This window comes from Athene noctua, chromosome 2, assembly GCF_965140245.1.
Source record: "Athene noctua chromosome 2, bAthNoc1.hap1.1, whole genome shotgun sequence".
In the NCBI taxonomy this organism is placed as follows: domain Eukaryota; kingdom Metazoa; phylum Chordata; class Aves; order Strigiformes; family Strigidae; genus Athene; species Athene noctua.
In genome coordinates, this window is record NC_134038.1 from 44,281,137 (window position 1) to 44,295,727 (window position 14,591).

At 35.5% G+C, this 14,591-nt stretch overlaps 1 protein-coding gene across 2 annotated transcripts in view; it reads left to right on the forward strand.

Annotated features, from left to right (window-relative positions):
* The window catches only part of RB1CC1 (RB1 inducible coiled-coil 1), a 76,626-nt gene that overhangs the window by 45,462 nt on the left and 16,573 nt on the right, over nucleotides 1-14,591 (forward strand). For both annotated transcript variants that reach the window (XM_074898961.1, XM_074898962.1), the window contains exons 14-16: nucleotides 258-384; nucleotides 6,794-8,709; nucleotides 13,075-13,234. In XM_074898961.1, the coding sequence (XP_074755062.1) occupies nucleotides 258-384; nucleotides 6,794-8,709; nucleotides 13,075-13,234 (2,203 nt within the window). The remainder of the gene's footprint in view (nucleotides 1-257; nucleotides 385-6,793; nucleotides 8,710-13,074; nucleotides 13,235-14,591) is intronic.

The following is a 14,591-nucleotide window of genomic DNA, read 5'->3' on the forward strand; positions in this document are numbered from 1 at the left end:
TTTTCCTCAGAAGGGAAGACTGATACATTACTTACCCATCATTGTGTTTATCTGCTCCTTAAATGGTTTCATATTCTTAATTTAAAACACAAATACCAGGTGGTCTTAGTGGATTTTCCATGTATGTAAAATAGATTAAATGAAAATACAAACCTTATACAGTGGGAAGCTTAGTCCTGTTGGATTATACACATAATTTATTTGAATATTAGATTAACAATGTGGAAAAAAGTATTTAATCCTATACTGTTTTCAAGGGTTCCCATACTTTGTGACTTTGAACCTCTTCACCAGCATGTACGTGCTCTACATAACCTGGTAAAGGCAGCACAGAGTTTGGATGAAATGTCACAAACCATTACAGACCTGCTGAATGAACAAAAGGTATTTTTGTTTTTCTTTACCAAGAAAAGAAAGTACTCTATTAGAATATTTTCATAACATTGTTTTATCAACCACTTCAGAAAGAAACTTTGTTTTTCCAGATGTAAAGTTTAGTTGATCTTGTAACGGCATGTTTCCTTTCTAATCACATATTAGTAAATATTCTGAAGAGTTTTCAGCTCTTCAGCTAATAAAGTAAGTCTATGTAGAGAACAGTTAAAAGATACTGAATATCTTCTAAATATTTAACACATGCTTATATTCCACAGAAACTGTAGAAGTAAATTATTCGGTTATTATTTCTGTTCTCTGCCATTTTCTAAAGCTTCTGTGTGCACAATGTGTGCATTTTGCCTTTGTCACTTTAGTGTGTACTTAATGAAGCTGTTGTTACTTCTTTAGATTTTTGCATAGCTTAAGTCCTTCTGGAACAAAGAGAAGGAGAATTTAGGGCCTTGGTTGGTTGCCCCCATTAGCCTGAATATTGATGTATCACCTACTCCTTTGTTGCAGTCCTACTTTTTGGGGAAGGGAGGAAATATATGCAGTATTTTTGCTGGAGTATAGAAGGAACAGATGGCAAAAAGATTTCTTGCTAGTTTCACTCTGCCTGTCAAGCAGATTCTTTGCCTAGAAACCCTGATTCTGCCAGTCAATTTTGACTGCTGCTGTACATTCAAGCCTCTAACCTTCATAATATACCAAACAAAATCCTTTTAGCTTCTGACTGTAGCCTGTCCCAGTGAAACTCTGGGTGAATTTAGCAATGCTTAAAATTTCATGTGAAGTTGACTGCTTCAAACTAGCTTTCTTTAGCAGTGTTGCTATAGAAAAAAGGTGTCATTTCCATGGGACTCCATGTTATCATCTACGGTGTGTTTGTATGCAGTTTGCTGACTAGAAGCATCTTCTGTAACTGCCAAGGTTATGGGCACGTCCAATTTTGAATTAGTAAATTCCTTCTTAAACCAGGTGACATGAAGTCCTTGATCTTATTCCTCTGGGACTTGAAAAAGAGATTTACTGGAAGTCTTTCATTTATGCAAAATACAAGATCTGAGATGCTCTTTGTTCTGTAATATAGGAAAGGTCTGTTGTTATGAAATTTCTTAGTTCTTTTGTCTCTTTATGAAGATTGGTTTTTATATGAATGGCCATTAAGAACAAGAGTGTTAGGGCCTGACCGCTGTACTAGCCAATGAATGGCTAGGAGTGGTGTAGATTTTGTGGTATCTGGGAGTTACTGAACGTGCTCTTCCAACAGACCGTGCTCTGAAATATAGAAGTCCACCCACAACTTGAAGCATCCTGAAATTTATCTCACTGGGATAATGACAGGTGTTCTAACAAATTAATTTTTTGCTAACGCTTGCAATATCAGAAGAGTATGAAATAAATCAAGAGAAGTAACTTTTAATTCAAAATATACGTAATAACAATAGAAAAATAAACAGGAAAGGTGCCTCACTTGTTCAAGTCTTGATGGTTTGCCCTTTTTGGTTCAGACTTCATTATCTGAGAAATTTTTATCAGTATCTGGCTGCACAAAAAAGATGATTGCCAAATCAGGAGAATCTGTTCTTCCCACTCTTCTGCTGTGCTTTGACCAGTTTGGATTCTTGGCTGACTCAGAAATGTCAAGTGCTTAGACAGATTAGGATAATTGTCTCTTTCCTTAGAGTAAATTGCATTGCACAGTCAGAGCTGGGCCATTCATGATGTCATCTTGAAAATGCCCATCTCTGTGTGTAATTTCAATGATTCATTCAAACTCTTTTTTGGAATTGAAGCAAACAGATCTGTCAGATTTTTGCTTCTCAGTGACAGTGCTCTTGTTATTGCTTAATGAAAAATACTGGGTCTTTCTCTGTGTTGCTTTGTTCTGCAGATGATCTAGAAGTGTTTTTTAAATTACACTACTTTTGCCTGTGGGTTTTTTTAATGGAATTAGTGAAATAATTTATAAATGTTCATTTCTTATCCTTAGTATTGCTGGGAATTTACAGTTTATAATTAGAAGGATGCATAAACATTTAATAATAGTCCTGAAGATGCCTACAGCTTCATGCACCTACACATTCTGTTGTTGAACTGTGAGATACCATCCCAACTTTGTGCAGAGCTGGTGATGACTGTGCAGGCGTGCAGTGTTGCCCATACAGCAGAATGTTGCTCTTGTACTCTCCCAAGGAGGTACATTCAACTTCAGCCTCCCTTTCCATATAAGTGGCAGCAGAAGACTGGTTCTTTTAAATTGGACTGGGATAGTTGCCCTGACTTGTTGGTGGTGCAGCAGTTCAGCTCTGGCTGGGTCAGGCGGGAGTTCATCCTACTGCATCAGCCATGGCAGATGGTCTTTTGATAGTTGCTTTAGGCAGAAGAGAAAAGCTGTGGCTGCAGACAAGTGAGCAAAGAGCAAGTTAGAAAGGAGATCTAATACCTTACTGGGGATGTTAGTAGCATTCCTTTTTAAGCATCCTCGTAACTCTTACTGTTTCAGCTTTCAAGTTCACAGAATATTAATGATGATATGCTGCTCTGATAGATTTCTCTTTTTTTAATATGACATCGGAGTAATTAAAGAACATTGTGGATTTTTGTTTAATTTGCCACTACTTTGAAATTTGGTTTCCTTTATAAAGCTTTCTGCTTATTCTTTGTAATTTAATGGTCTCACACCAAATATATTGTTGTGCCCTCTTTTGCGTAATACAGAGTTTAAGCAGATCGGTGATTGGGTTAAAGATGTTAGAGAAAGTTAAGGTTGCCCGTAGGAGTCAGATAAGATGATTAAGGTGTCTTTTCCACAGGTAGTAGGTGACTAATATATGCAATCCTTTGATATTAAAAGTTTTTCCTGTAAGAGAAGCTGGCTTTTAAAATTAAATTATGAATCTACCATTTGTTCTAGTTAAGTTCAAAATTCAAACACTGTTTGTAATCCTTCCAAGAATTGTCCATTTCCCTGACTATGTTTATCGTAGCAATGTAATTAGAACAAAGCGTGTAATCCAGCAACACCTGAGAACTTAAAAATTAATTCTGCTTCTCTGTCTCTGCTTTCTATTTTTTCTTGTTTGCTCTTGACTCCTTTTCCTTTGTCACAGGAATTACAGTGTATGACATATGCATACGTTTCTGCCAGTAGATTGTAAATAGACTAGATGTCAGGCATCAGCTTCTTAGGGAAATTGGCAACAGTAAACAAAGTCTTCCATATAGTTTCACCTGCTTAAAATGTGAGGTTCTAATTCTTCACTAGACAGGACTCTGGTACTCTAATTAGAGACCCAGCTCACAGCAGCCCCTGCAGAGGCAAGAAGTTTGTTACAGCCCTGGGTCATGAAGAAAACAAGCTCAGTAGAGTAGTGTTCCACACAGTGACAATTATATTTGTTTTCTTCTTCATGCTGTATCATTACTCTTTACCTTCTAGAATGATTTCACAGGGGTGCCAAAAGTAGATAACATCCTTCATTTGCATGTGGCTTTCTGTAGGGCCTTCTAATATACAAAGCCTTTGAAGGGTTTTTTTAGCATTTGCTTACTGACATCTGTGATGCTAGCTTTTATTTCTGTTAAAGCTCTGGTTTATCAGTGTTAAATGTTACTTAAAGCATATGCTTTGAATCCAGGCATGTATCAGCATATACTGCATCCTTCAACATTTCTAAGTTTTCTTAGATAAACAGCAAGCTGAAATTAAACCTAAAGAAAATGCTTAAACCTGGACTAACAGTACCTTTAACAAAAAGAGCATTTCTGTTTAAGTTTTCTCTCATGTCCTGTGTTCATTTTTGATTGAAGACGTTATTGTGTATATAATGGGCATAACTTTTCTTGTAGTGGAGTTTCATCACTGGATTTCAAAATCATTATATGATTTACTTTCATATAAATGGAAAGGTGAGATGGAAATACAGCTCTGCTACACAGATGAGTGTCAAAGCTGCAAACAGATTCTTCCTGAATCTCAGTTCAGAATTCAGTTAGTCTTACTAAATCTCCATTAAGAGAACAGCTATGTGGTATGGAGAAGAATAGGGTCCCTTTTTGGGTAACAGCCATTTGGAAAGGACTGCAAAAACAAAAATCAGCTATTTATACATCAGCAGTCTAATACCTGTCACTTCTGGATTTTTTTGGAGATCTGTTGCTGACCTTTTATTGCCCAGCTCCACTTACTCTCGCCAGTCAAGTAGCTGAGTTCAATGGTTAGCAAAAGTTTCTTCAATTAAAGCTAACATACTGAAGAACACCAGACACCCAGTTTAAATACATAGAGGCAGTGTGGTTGGTTTGGAAAAGAGGTATGAGCAGGATCATCAAGATTATGAGCTGGAGGCAGTGTTGGCTTTTTGGAGAAGAGCACCATTCTCTTCTGGTGAAAGTCCCAGCACTTTGAGGCAGAACATCTTGTGGAAATCATTTACTGCAAATATTCCCATGAGTCTTTAGGAAAAGTTTCTTTTCAAGATAGTCACATTCCTCAGATGAGTAAGACCAACCAAATCGTTCAAGGATGAAGGATGGAAAAGCAAGGTAATGGTTGGGCTATGGTGTTACAGACATTGCCTCTGAGATCTTTCAGAACACTGATCCATTCAGAAAATGTCTTTTCCAGTTTGTGATCCTAATGATCCTACTCATACCTCTTCATCTTACATGTCACAGATACTCTCCTTATGTATTTTAACTGTGTGTATTTCACTGTAAGTTCCTTACAAAAAATTGCTCCCCTATCCATCCTCTTAACAAACTTATTCAGGGGTGCATCCTTGATGGATAATGAAGCTGTGCATTGCTTTTTGGCTCCACTGGGATGTGTGTTGCACTTGCTGAAGCTTAAGGTTTATATTTTTGTTCTAAAAATCTGCAGATGGTATTATTGTTGTCATTATAGCTTCTATATTCCCTGTTGTGTTTAAGAGTTAATAGTATAATATACAACAGGTTGTTCATTTGTTCCTAGTTCATCTAGGTGTGAAGAGGACTTTAATACACACTTCACTTACTCTGTCAAGCAATAAATTTATTATGTTACATCTATTAAATAGCAAAGATAAAAACTATCTGAAGCATAATCTTTTAGATATACTGTAAGACAAATTGAGTTTCAGTCATAATACAGAAAGCTTGAAAATCATAGCACACAGTCTGTTTGCGGTCTCTAAGGACTTGCTGAGGTTGATTATTTTTTTTAAAGCGCTTCAGAATGGTGCTTTACTGAATTGCAGGTACGTAGGAATAAGTGCCTGTAACTTGACTTGCAGTTAAAATATTATAGCTGTGATAAATCAAACTTCAGCTGAATTCACTTAAAGTATATATTCCATGTCAGTATAGAAAAGTAGAAGGTCAATGAAATAGCAAAGATTGGTTTTCAAACACTTCATGAATTTACACTTTACAGCAGAATATGCACGTGAGATCTTGCTTTATAATTCATATAGTAATGAACAGGAAGTGGTGATAATGAGATTTAAACATATTATCTAACCACAATTAATTGGAAGATTGATTTTTAGCCTTTTAAAAATCAAAAGCATTGGAATTGATCAGAATTACTTGAGAACAGTTCTGTGAAGGTGGAGAAGCTTTACTTAATCTCTGTATTGGTTTACAAGCTGCTGTTACTCATGGATGCTTATGGGTGATTATTTTGTTAGCTTTTCAGCTGAATATTGATGGATCTGGTCCTACAGAATTGGATTTGGTGGTATCCAAGGTCTAGAGGTAAAATGACAGAAATTGGAAGCAGTGGGAGCAGCACAGAGGGGGAAAAAAATACTACTCAGGCTGTGATATCCTGCATTCTGAAAAGTCAGAATGTTGCTTTTAATTAGAATGTGCCTTTCATTATACTGTACTACTTCTACACTTCCACAAGCAGAACAATTCTCACGCATGTTTTTAATATGTTAGTAGGTTTTGTTGTATTGATAGTGAAGCTTTTTGTAAACCTTCCTAGTTTAATATATTAATAGTGGCTGGTTTACACTGATTGTTAATAGCAGTATTAGAAATAATAAAATAAAAATTTTCGTAATAACTGAAAGCTGAAATCAATAGGCTGTTAGAAAACAAAGTGTATTTCTGACTGGGTTACTTCAGTTTTTTGTATCATCCAAATGTATGTTTCAGTCCTTTCAAATACAGTTATGTGATCTATGTAGGACTTTTGGATATATGCACAGTTAATACTTATGTACTTACTAATGGTGCTCTTTTGAAATTTTCTGAATTTCTGTAATTTTTACTTAAATTTTAGTTGTACATATTTTGGACTGTTATAGATAAGGCTGACTTTTTAAGTTCTGTTTTGCCTGGTAATTTTAATCAATTTAAAATACTATCGGTTTTGCCTATCATTTTGTTAAGTGTTTGTTTTATATTTTATAACTTGTAGGCCTCCAATAGTCAAGCATCGCCACAATCTGCTACCACACCAAGGATGGAAAGTACAACAGGAACTGCAATTGCTACCTCTTCAAGAACTCCTCCATCACTCAGTCTTCAGGGTCCCCTGTGTCCTCCTGTGTGTCCCCCAGCTCCATTAGAAGAATTGTCTCCCGACAGCATCGATGCTCATACATTTGATTTTGAAACTATTGCCCATCCAAATTTGGAGCAAGCTCTTAAGCAAGGATCACTAGACTTGGATTCATTAGCAGAGAGTCCAGAATCTGACTTTATGTCAGCAGTAAATGAATTTGTAATAGAGGAAAATCCAGTATCTCCTAATGTAATAAGTGATCCACAAAGTCCAGAAATGATGGTGGAATCTCTTTATTCTTCAGTTATCAATGCAATAGACAGTAGACGTATGCAAGATACAAATTCTCGTGTAAAGGACGTTTCAGTAGAAAATGCATCTCTCAATGTTTGCATGGAGAAGTGTAGGGTTATTGCCCAAGACTCAAAGGTACATTTAAGAGGTATAAAAGAAGATCTTTGCCACTTTAGAACACTTGTACAAAGAGAACAGTGTGACTTTTCTAATTCTTTAAAATGCACTTCATTAGAGATAGTAAATACTATTGAGAAGGTAAAACTTTCACTTGAAAAAACACTAAAAGATAAACATCAAAAAGAATTACAGTCTTTGAAAAGTGAGTATGAAACTAAAATTAATAAATTATTGGAGGATGGTGAAGAAAATAAAAAGAAGATTAAAAAGTTAAAAGGTGACTTATTAGGCCTTGAGGAAGTTCTTCAGAATAAGAATGATGAATTTGCAATTGTGAAAAATGAGAAAGAAGCTGTAGTATGCCTTCAGAATGAAAAAGACCAGAAATTACTTGAATTGGAATGCCAAATGGAGACACAAAATTGTGAAATTAAGGAACTGAGACAGTCACGTGAGATAGTACTTGAAGACTTGAAAAAACTTCATGTTGAAAACAATGAAAAACTACAACTCCTGAGGGCAGAACTCGAGAGTTTAGAGCAAAGCCATTTAAAGGAACTGGAAAACAACCTACAAGCCAGGCATTTACAGGAATTTGAGAAGGTGCTAGCTGAGCACAAGGACTGTTTAGATAAATTAAAAACAGAGAATCAGCATAGACTTGAACAAATGCAGGAATCTCATGCAGTAGTTGTGCAGGAGAAACAACAACAACTAGAAGAGTTACAACTCAAGGTTTCAGATCTGTCTGATTTGAGGTGCAAATTAGAAGTTGAACTTGCCCTGAAAGAGGCAGAAACTGATGAAATGAAGCTTCTTTTGGAAGAAAGCAGAAACCAGCAGCAAGAGACCTTAAAATCTCAGATAGATAAGGAAACTGAAAGCCTAAAAAAGGAGATAGATAAATTAAACAATAAAATACAAATTAGCAGTGATGAATATCAAGTAGGCTTATCAGAACTAAGGACTCTGATGACAATTGAGAAAGATCAGTGCATTTCTGAGCTAGTAGACAGATATGAAGAAGAATCAAATTTGCTTAGAACTGAACTAAATAAAGTAACACTTCTTCATCAAAAAACTTCTGAGGCAGAAAAAAGACTTTCAGAGCAAATAACAGAACTACAGCGTAAGTTAGAGTTGGAAGCAAATGCCTTAGAAAAGGAAAAAACAGAAAAATTGTCTCTCTGTGAGCAGCAGGAAAAGTATGAAGCTATTATCCATAAGCTTAAGGAAGAGAAAGAACTGTTAGTATCTAACCAAGAACAAGACAGGCAGTTGCTCATTCAGAAGCTCAATTGTGAAAAAGAGGATGCAGTACAAACTGCTTGTAAAGAGTTTGAATTACAGAGGGAAGCTGCTGAAAAAGGGCTTTTGGAAAAAATACAGCAACTTGAGATGCAAGTAAATCAGAGGTACTGTAAGAATTAAGTTACTGTGTTTTCCTAGCATTTTAAAGTAATTAATGTGGTATACTATGTACTAAGTAAAACTTCTATGGACTTGTAATAGTGTTTACCTTGGTCTCTATATTCAAGTTTCAGGTTACTTCCATTTTATATGTAATGATATTCCTGTTTGTAGTTAATCTCAAAGACTGTAAAATATCTTATACAGCACTATTTCCAGACAGCAATGAAGGTTTCATATTTCAGCCTTGTAATGTTATGTTGAAGGAGTGTTTCCACAGTAGCATTTTGCTTGAAATTCCAATTTTGATGGTCTCAGCCTCTCTCTCGTTTCCCATCCTTTGCTCTGGTATTAGCACTGTGTTAGCATACAGTGGCTAGCTTTTAATCTTATAACTTCTTCTGGTTGGCTAAGTGTACACTCTTGTTGGTGCTAATGGTGGCATGAAAAAGTGTGAGGAGAGATAGATAGATATGATCTATTGAGAACTGTCCCATGGCTACCTGGACTTCCATTGACTTTAGCTGCCACAGTTACGTATTTCGAGGTCTTCACTTTGAGGTTTTTAATGAAACACGTGGGCAACAATTTTAAAGAATATCCTAATGTTGTTTTTCATTGTTAATTTCTGCCATGTTCTTCCATTTTAAAAATATATTTCCCTTGCCATAAGTGCCTAGAATTACTCTTTCAGACTTCTTGTATCTTACCCTGTTTACTAGTTCATAATGCCTGTCAGCAGAGTAGATTATGGTGTTATGGAATGGAAATAGTAGAATCTTTCTATGTGACTACTGCTTAGGAATAGTATTCTATTTTGAAATACTAGAATTTGTCATGATGGTCTTCTGTGGAGAAATACAGCAGATAGATCTTGTTTGTGTGATACCTAAGTAGAGCATTTTTTTTTTCTAGATATTGTGATATACCAAGTATGCGAAATAGGAAAAGACTAAAAAGGATAGAATGTGTATAAAAGCTAAAAGAGTACTGCAGAACATGAATACAGACTTCAGTTAACATTTAACTTGCAAATACCAATGTAATGTTAAAAAAAAAAGGAAGGAGAGGGGAGGTTACAGAGTCCCAACATGTGTGCACAATTCACTTACTGCAAGGGAAACCTGGATCTGTTTCACTTGAATTCTCCACTCCAGTCCCATTACCTCAGGATTTTGATAAGCGAACATATCCATCATTATATGCTGTATCAGTGTTTGTGTCTTCTATGTCAGTGTACACAAAAATATTTCAAGATAATTGAATTAAGACTGGGATATTATGAAAATAAGAACTGCCCTTCTTAATTGAACAAAATATTCTCTTAATGAAATACAGTGAAATGAGGAGTAAAAAGATAAACTCTGTTCTTTTCCTTTTATATGTATTAATGCACTGTTGAAGTTTTAAAAACTTGACACACCAAAAAAAGATATAGCTGTGTCATCAGACTTCTTAAAATTCTGCCATTGACACTTAAATGTGAACAACTTCTGAGCACAGCTGTGTATATTCTTATACATTACTATCTGTTTTATCCAGTTTGTGTTTCAAAGAATACTATCTGCATCAATCTGAAGGAGTGTTAGTAGTTTGTTATAAGTTCTGTCAAGTAATTGAATTTTCAGTGTGAAGTTAAAATATGTATTGCCTCCTGTGGCTCCTGTTTATGCCTTTAATCTACGTAGGGTTTTTTTCTCTAGGAATAAAGAAATACTGTGTTTTATTTCCAGAGGGTGTATATGTTAAGTGAATCTGTCTTAATATTTCAAAGTCACTGTCTAGCTGTTTGGTTCTTGAGTTCCTAAAACCCCAGACTATGTCAGTACTTCAGGTTGACTTGTTATCCTCACTCGGTTTTTGTTTAGTAGTTAACTTGTAATGGTAGAAACCAACTTTAATGTGACATGTGCCTATATTCTTGTCAGACAAATGTCCTTTTCTGCAAGATCAGTGTTACATTAGCTCTCCAGAAGGCACAGACAAGGGGGTGAATTGTTAAATTTGATCCAAATGTTTCGTTGGTATCAGGAATTTAGTTTTTGAACTTACATTAAAACTAACAAAAATATTTAGAAGTTACAAAGAAATGTTTGTGACCCATGCATTACCAACATATGAAAATGAATGTATTCTGGTTGTTATGTACCTGAAACTCAAGTCATTATGATTAGGAAAGATAAAACTGCAAGGCATTTGTAACCCTTAATCTTTCTACTGTATGTAGTATGTACTAGCCAAGATTAACTGAAAAACACAATTTCTTTAATGACTTTCTTTGTTAAGCAGTTTGCTGATTAGTTAGAAGATTTCTAACATTGTGAAGAATGTTAAAAATATATCAGGAATTCTGACTGCTTTGAAAGCTGAATTACAGCTTTGGCGTCTTCCAGCCTTCTTGGTATTGTCCAGCCACTTCTATCAGATGGCCATCAGTAGTGAAGCTTTTCTGTAGAGCATGTGCTCTCTCACAGCTAGGCTTAATTTAGAAATAAATCTAAGTTTTATCGAGCATAAAAACATTTTCTTAGTGGCAGAAAAAAGTTTTGCCTTGGTGTCTTATGACTTGCTTTGTTCTCTGCTTCTTTTACTTCTGATTTGTGGAATGTCAAAGGTTGTTTTGCCACTCTAAGAACTTCAGTTGTCTTTCAGAGCTCTTTTATTTACAACTTCTTAAGACTTTTTGAATGCTTAGCTACTGCAGAATAGTTTGTATCTTCAGTATATGCCCACGTGGTAAAACGGTGGTATTGTTTCTACATCCTTTGTCATCTTAGAATAGTTACAGTGTTTACTTGCAAGGGAACCCCAATCTGAAGTGTGCTTTTGTTACCTTGAAAACACTAAAAAAGAGTTAGGCATTGTCACTATTCCTTGTAGTTGTTGAGACATTTGCAGATTAAATGTGTAAGGCAGTACCTGGTACAGTGGCAAAGTTTAGAAACTTGTAATTTGCTAACATCCTTTGCAGAATAATGATATCCTTTACTTGCCTGTCATTTGCAATCAGTAGTACAGGCAGCCTTTCTGAGACACAGATGACACTGGCTTTGGTTTAGTGCAGCTAACAGCTTTGGGTTTAGGCTGATGTATTAACTTAACATTTAGATAACCTGGAATGACATGAGTGAAATTTTGTTGCTTATAAAGTAAGGTGCAGGCATACTTCTTTACACTTCTCAGACTTATCCTGTGCTTTCTTAACTTGATAGGGGGAATTGATGGCAGAAACAGAGGTAGATGGTTATGTACTGGATCATAGCAAAAACTCTGTAGAAATGACTGGGACTGGTCATTTAATGGATGTCCAAACTCCCATCCAGTACGCAGGAATCAGAATTTTAGGTTCCCTGCCTCCCCTGACATTCAGTTTTCCTTCATACTCTCCATGCTGAATCTTTCTAGTGTCTCTGAGGTTCTGCAGCCTTTCATCTTAACAGAGAAGCTTTATGTTATGAAGCAGGAAGAATTCTTGGAGTGTTTTTAGCATTAGGATTTCTGCTTGTGAGTGTTAATATATTAGCACATAATGTTTTGCTTTCAGTACAACCTACCTAATGTCAGGAGACCATACCTCCAGGCTGCTCAGACTAGAGAAGACCAGTGACACGTGTATGTAGATAAAAAGTTAGGTTTGGGGGGTTTTCTTTATGTTAACTATGATTCTGGTGTAGAGGAACAATAGAAACTTAAAATACATTTTTCACTAACGTTGCTCAACAAAGTGATTTCTCTATCCCATTTTTTTTCACTGATGGTTCTTGATAACTCAAGCAAAAACACCGAAGAGTGTAGTTAATCCTTTTGGTTCAGTGATGGAAAATATTTGGCCTATATGAGGTTGTTTAAAGAACCATTTGAAGGTTGTTATCCTTCCTGTCTCAATGACTGTTGATGCTTTCCCTTTCTTGATGACCATTAGTTCTGTGTCTGCAACCCAGAGTTTTGAGCTTCATGTCTGTATTTGTCAGCATCAGATTTATTGCTTATTGCTTTAATTATGTGATAATTGCATTTTGTCATACCGAGAATCTTCAGGGAGTTGATCATCATTGCTCCTCTCTTTACTACTTTTCACACCTTCTGTTATGTTTGAAAAGTGAAAATAAATATCTCCCCTGTCAACAAAGCTTCAAAATTAGAGATAGTGTAGTACACTAAAAAACAGAATGCCCAAGAGTAAGAATTTGGTGAGATGCTCATGATGAAAAAGTGGTATTGAAGATTAGTAAAGATTTATACTATACCATAGTTATTAAATATTGCAGGAAAGATGTCTCAGTGAAGTTCTGACTTTTTGTGTTTGCTCATTTCATGTGTTCTGGGACTGTATATGCTGCAAATTTAAAGTCTAAACATTTTCTTTTAAGTCCTCCCACTGTATCATCTGTTGAATCAGTCTTGGTTGCTGAACTTCAAGAGAAGCTTCAAGAAGAAAAAATGAAGTTCTTAGAGCAACTTGAAGAACAGGAGAAAAGAAAGAATGAAGAAATGCAGAACATCAGAATATCGCTCACTGCAGAACAGCAGGTAAAGCTGACTTTTTTTATATTACTTTTGCTCTCATGACAATTATGTGTTCTTTTGCTGGTTTGAAGTTACAGTATTGTTTGGGGTTTTTTGCTATGTAACACTTGCACCTTCTAAATCAGTGCATTAGGAAAAAAATAAAAAACAAACCAACAACAAACCCCCACCCCCCTTAAGTAACTGTGAACTGGGCAATCCAGATGAATTTTTTGTTATTTTGTGACTTTTTTTTGCTTAAGTCCAGAAAGATACTGCTTAAGTATAGTTTAACAACACAATATTTGTGGACAGCACAAAGTTAATTATTTGAAATAGTAATGGATTTGGTATGCTACTTAATGAATTTTAGACTTTATTAGCCTGAGCGGGTGGTGTTTGAAGTTCGAAGCAAATGTATTTTACTTAATATACTTAGAAACACTATATATTCCACACCTTGATACAAAATCATATTGCACTGGATTAATAATTATATCTGTATCCACACAGTTTTTCCTTTCAAAACTTATTGAATCAGATTTTATAGATGTTCAGTTCTTAAATTAAACCTCTGTTAGTAACAGCTATTATCTACTGCTTTGTTGCATTTAAACACTAAGACAGAATTTTCTGTTTTAAGCACCTCTACTTAAAAAGAACTTAAGCACCATAGCTATGTTTGGATCAACAAAGGATGAAGAGGCAGTGTAGGGGTCGGACAGCTTGGTGAATGAGCACTATGAATCACTTGGTGCAGAGAGCAGAAGATCACAGTCAGTTATAAAGAAAGGAATATTTTTGAAAATTTTGGACTGCAGACATTAATACTGAAGTGAGCCTTACATAGTAAATCTAATAGGAATATTTAATACATTACATTGGTATTCATAAGTTTTCTTTTTCCATCAGAATATGCCTTAATATGCCATTTTCCTCATTATCTAATAATATTTTTCATTTGGGCAGGAGAGTGAGGAAGGGAAGGTTCTGAGGTGTTAAGAGTAAATTGCAGTGGAAAATGGAATGTTCTATTAAAAAAATCAAACAAGAAAAGAAAAAAACCCACACCTCAAAAAAGACAGTGTATCAGTCAGTGCTGAAAGCTTACTGGACTTGCTCTGCTGATCCTTGAATATTATGGGTGTTTAACCTCACCCTGATACCATTTTTTTTTTTTTTTCTCAGTTATCTTAGAGGTGTTACTTGTGCTTGTGGTGTGTGATAGTTTCGTTGCACAGACATATAGCAAAGGCCACTGCGCACTATATGGAAAAGTGTGTAGACTGCCAAATAGCTTAAATTTTACTGAGAGGTGATAGATATAGGTCAAGGCTAGATCTTAAAAATCACTAAAAAAGTGAATTTGTAATTTAAAATA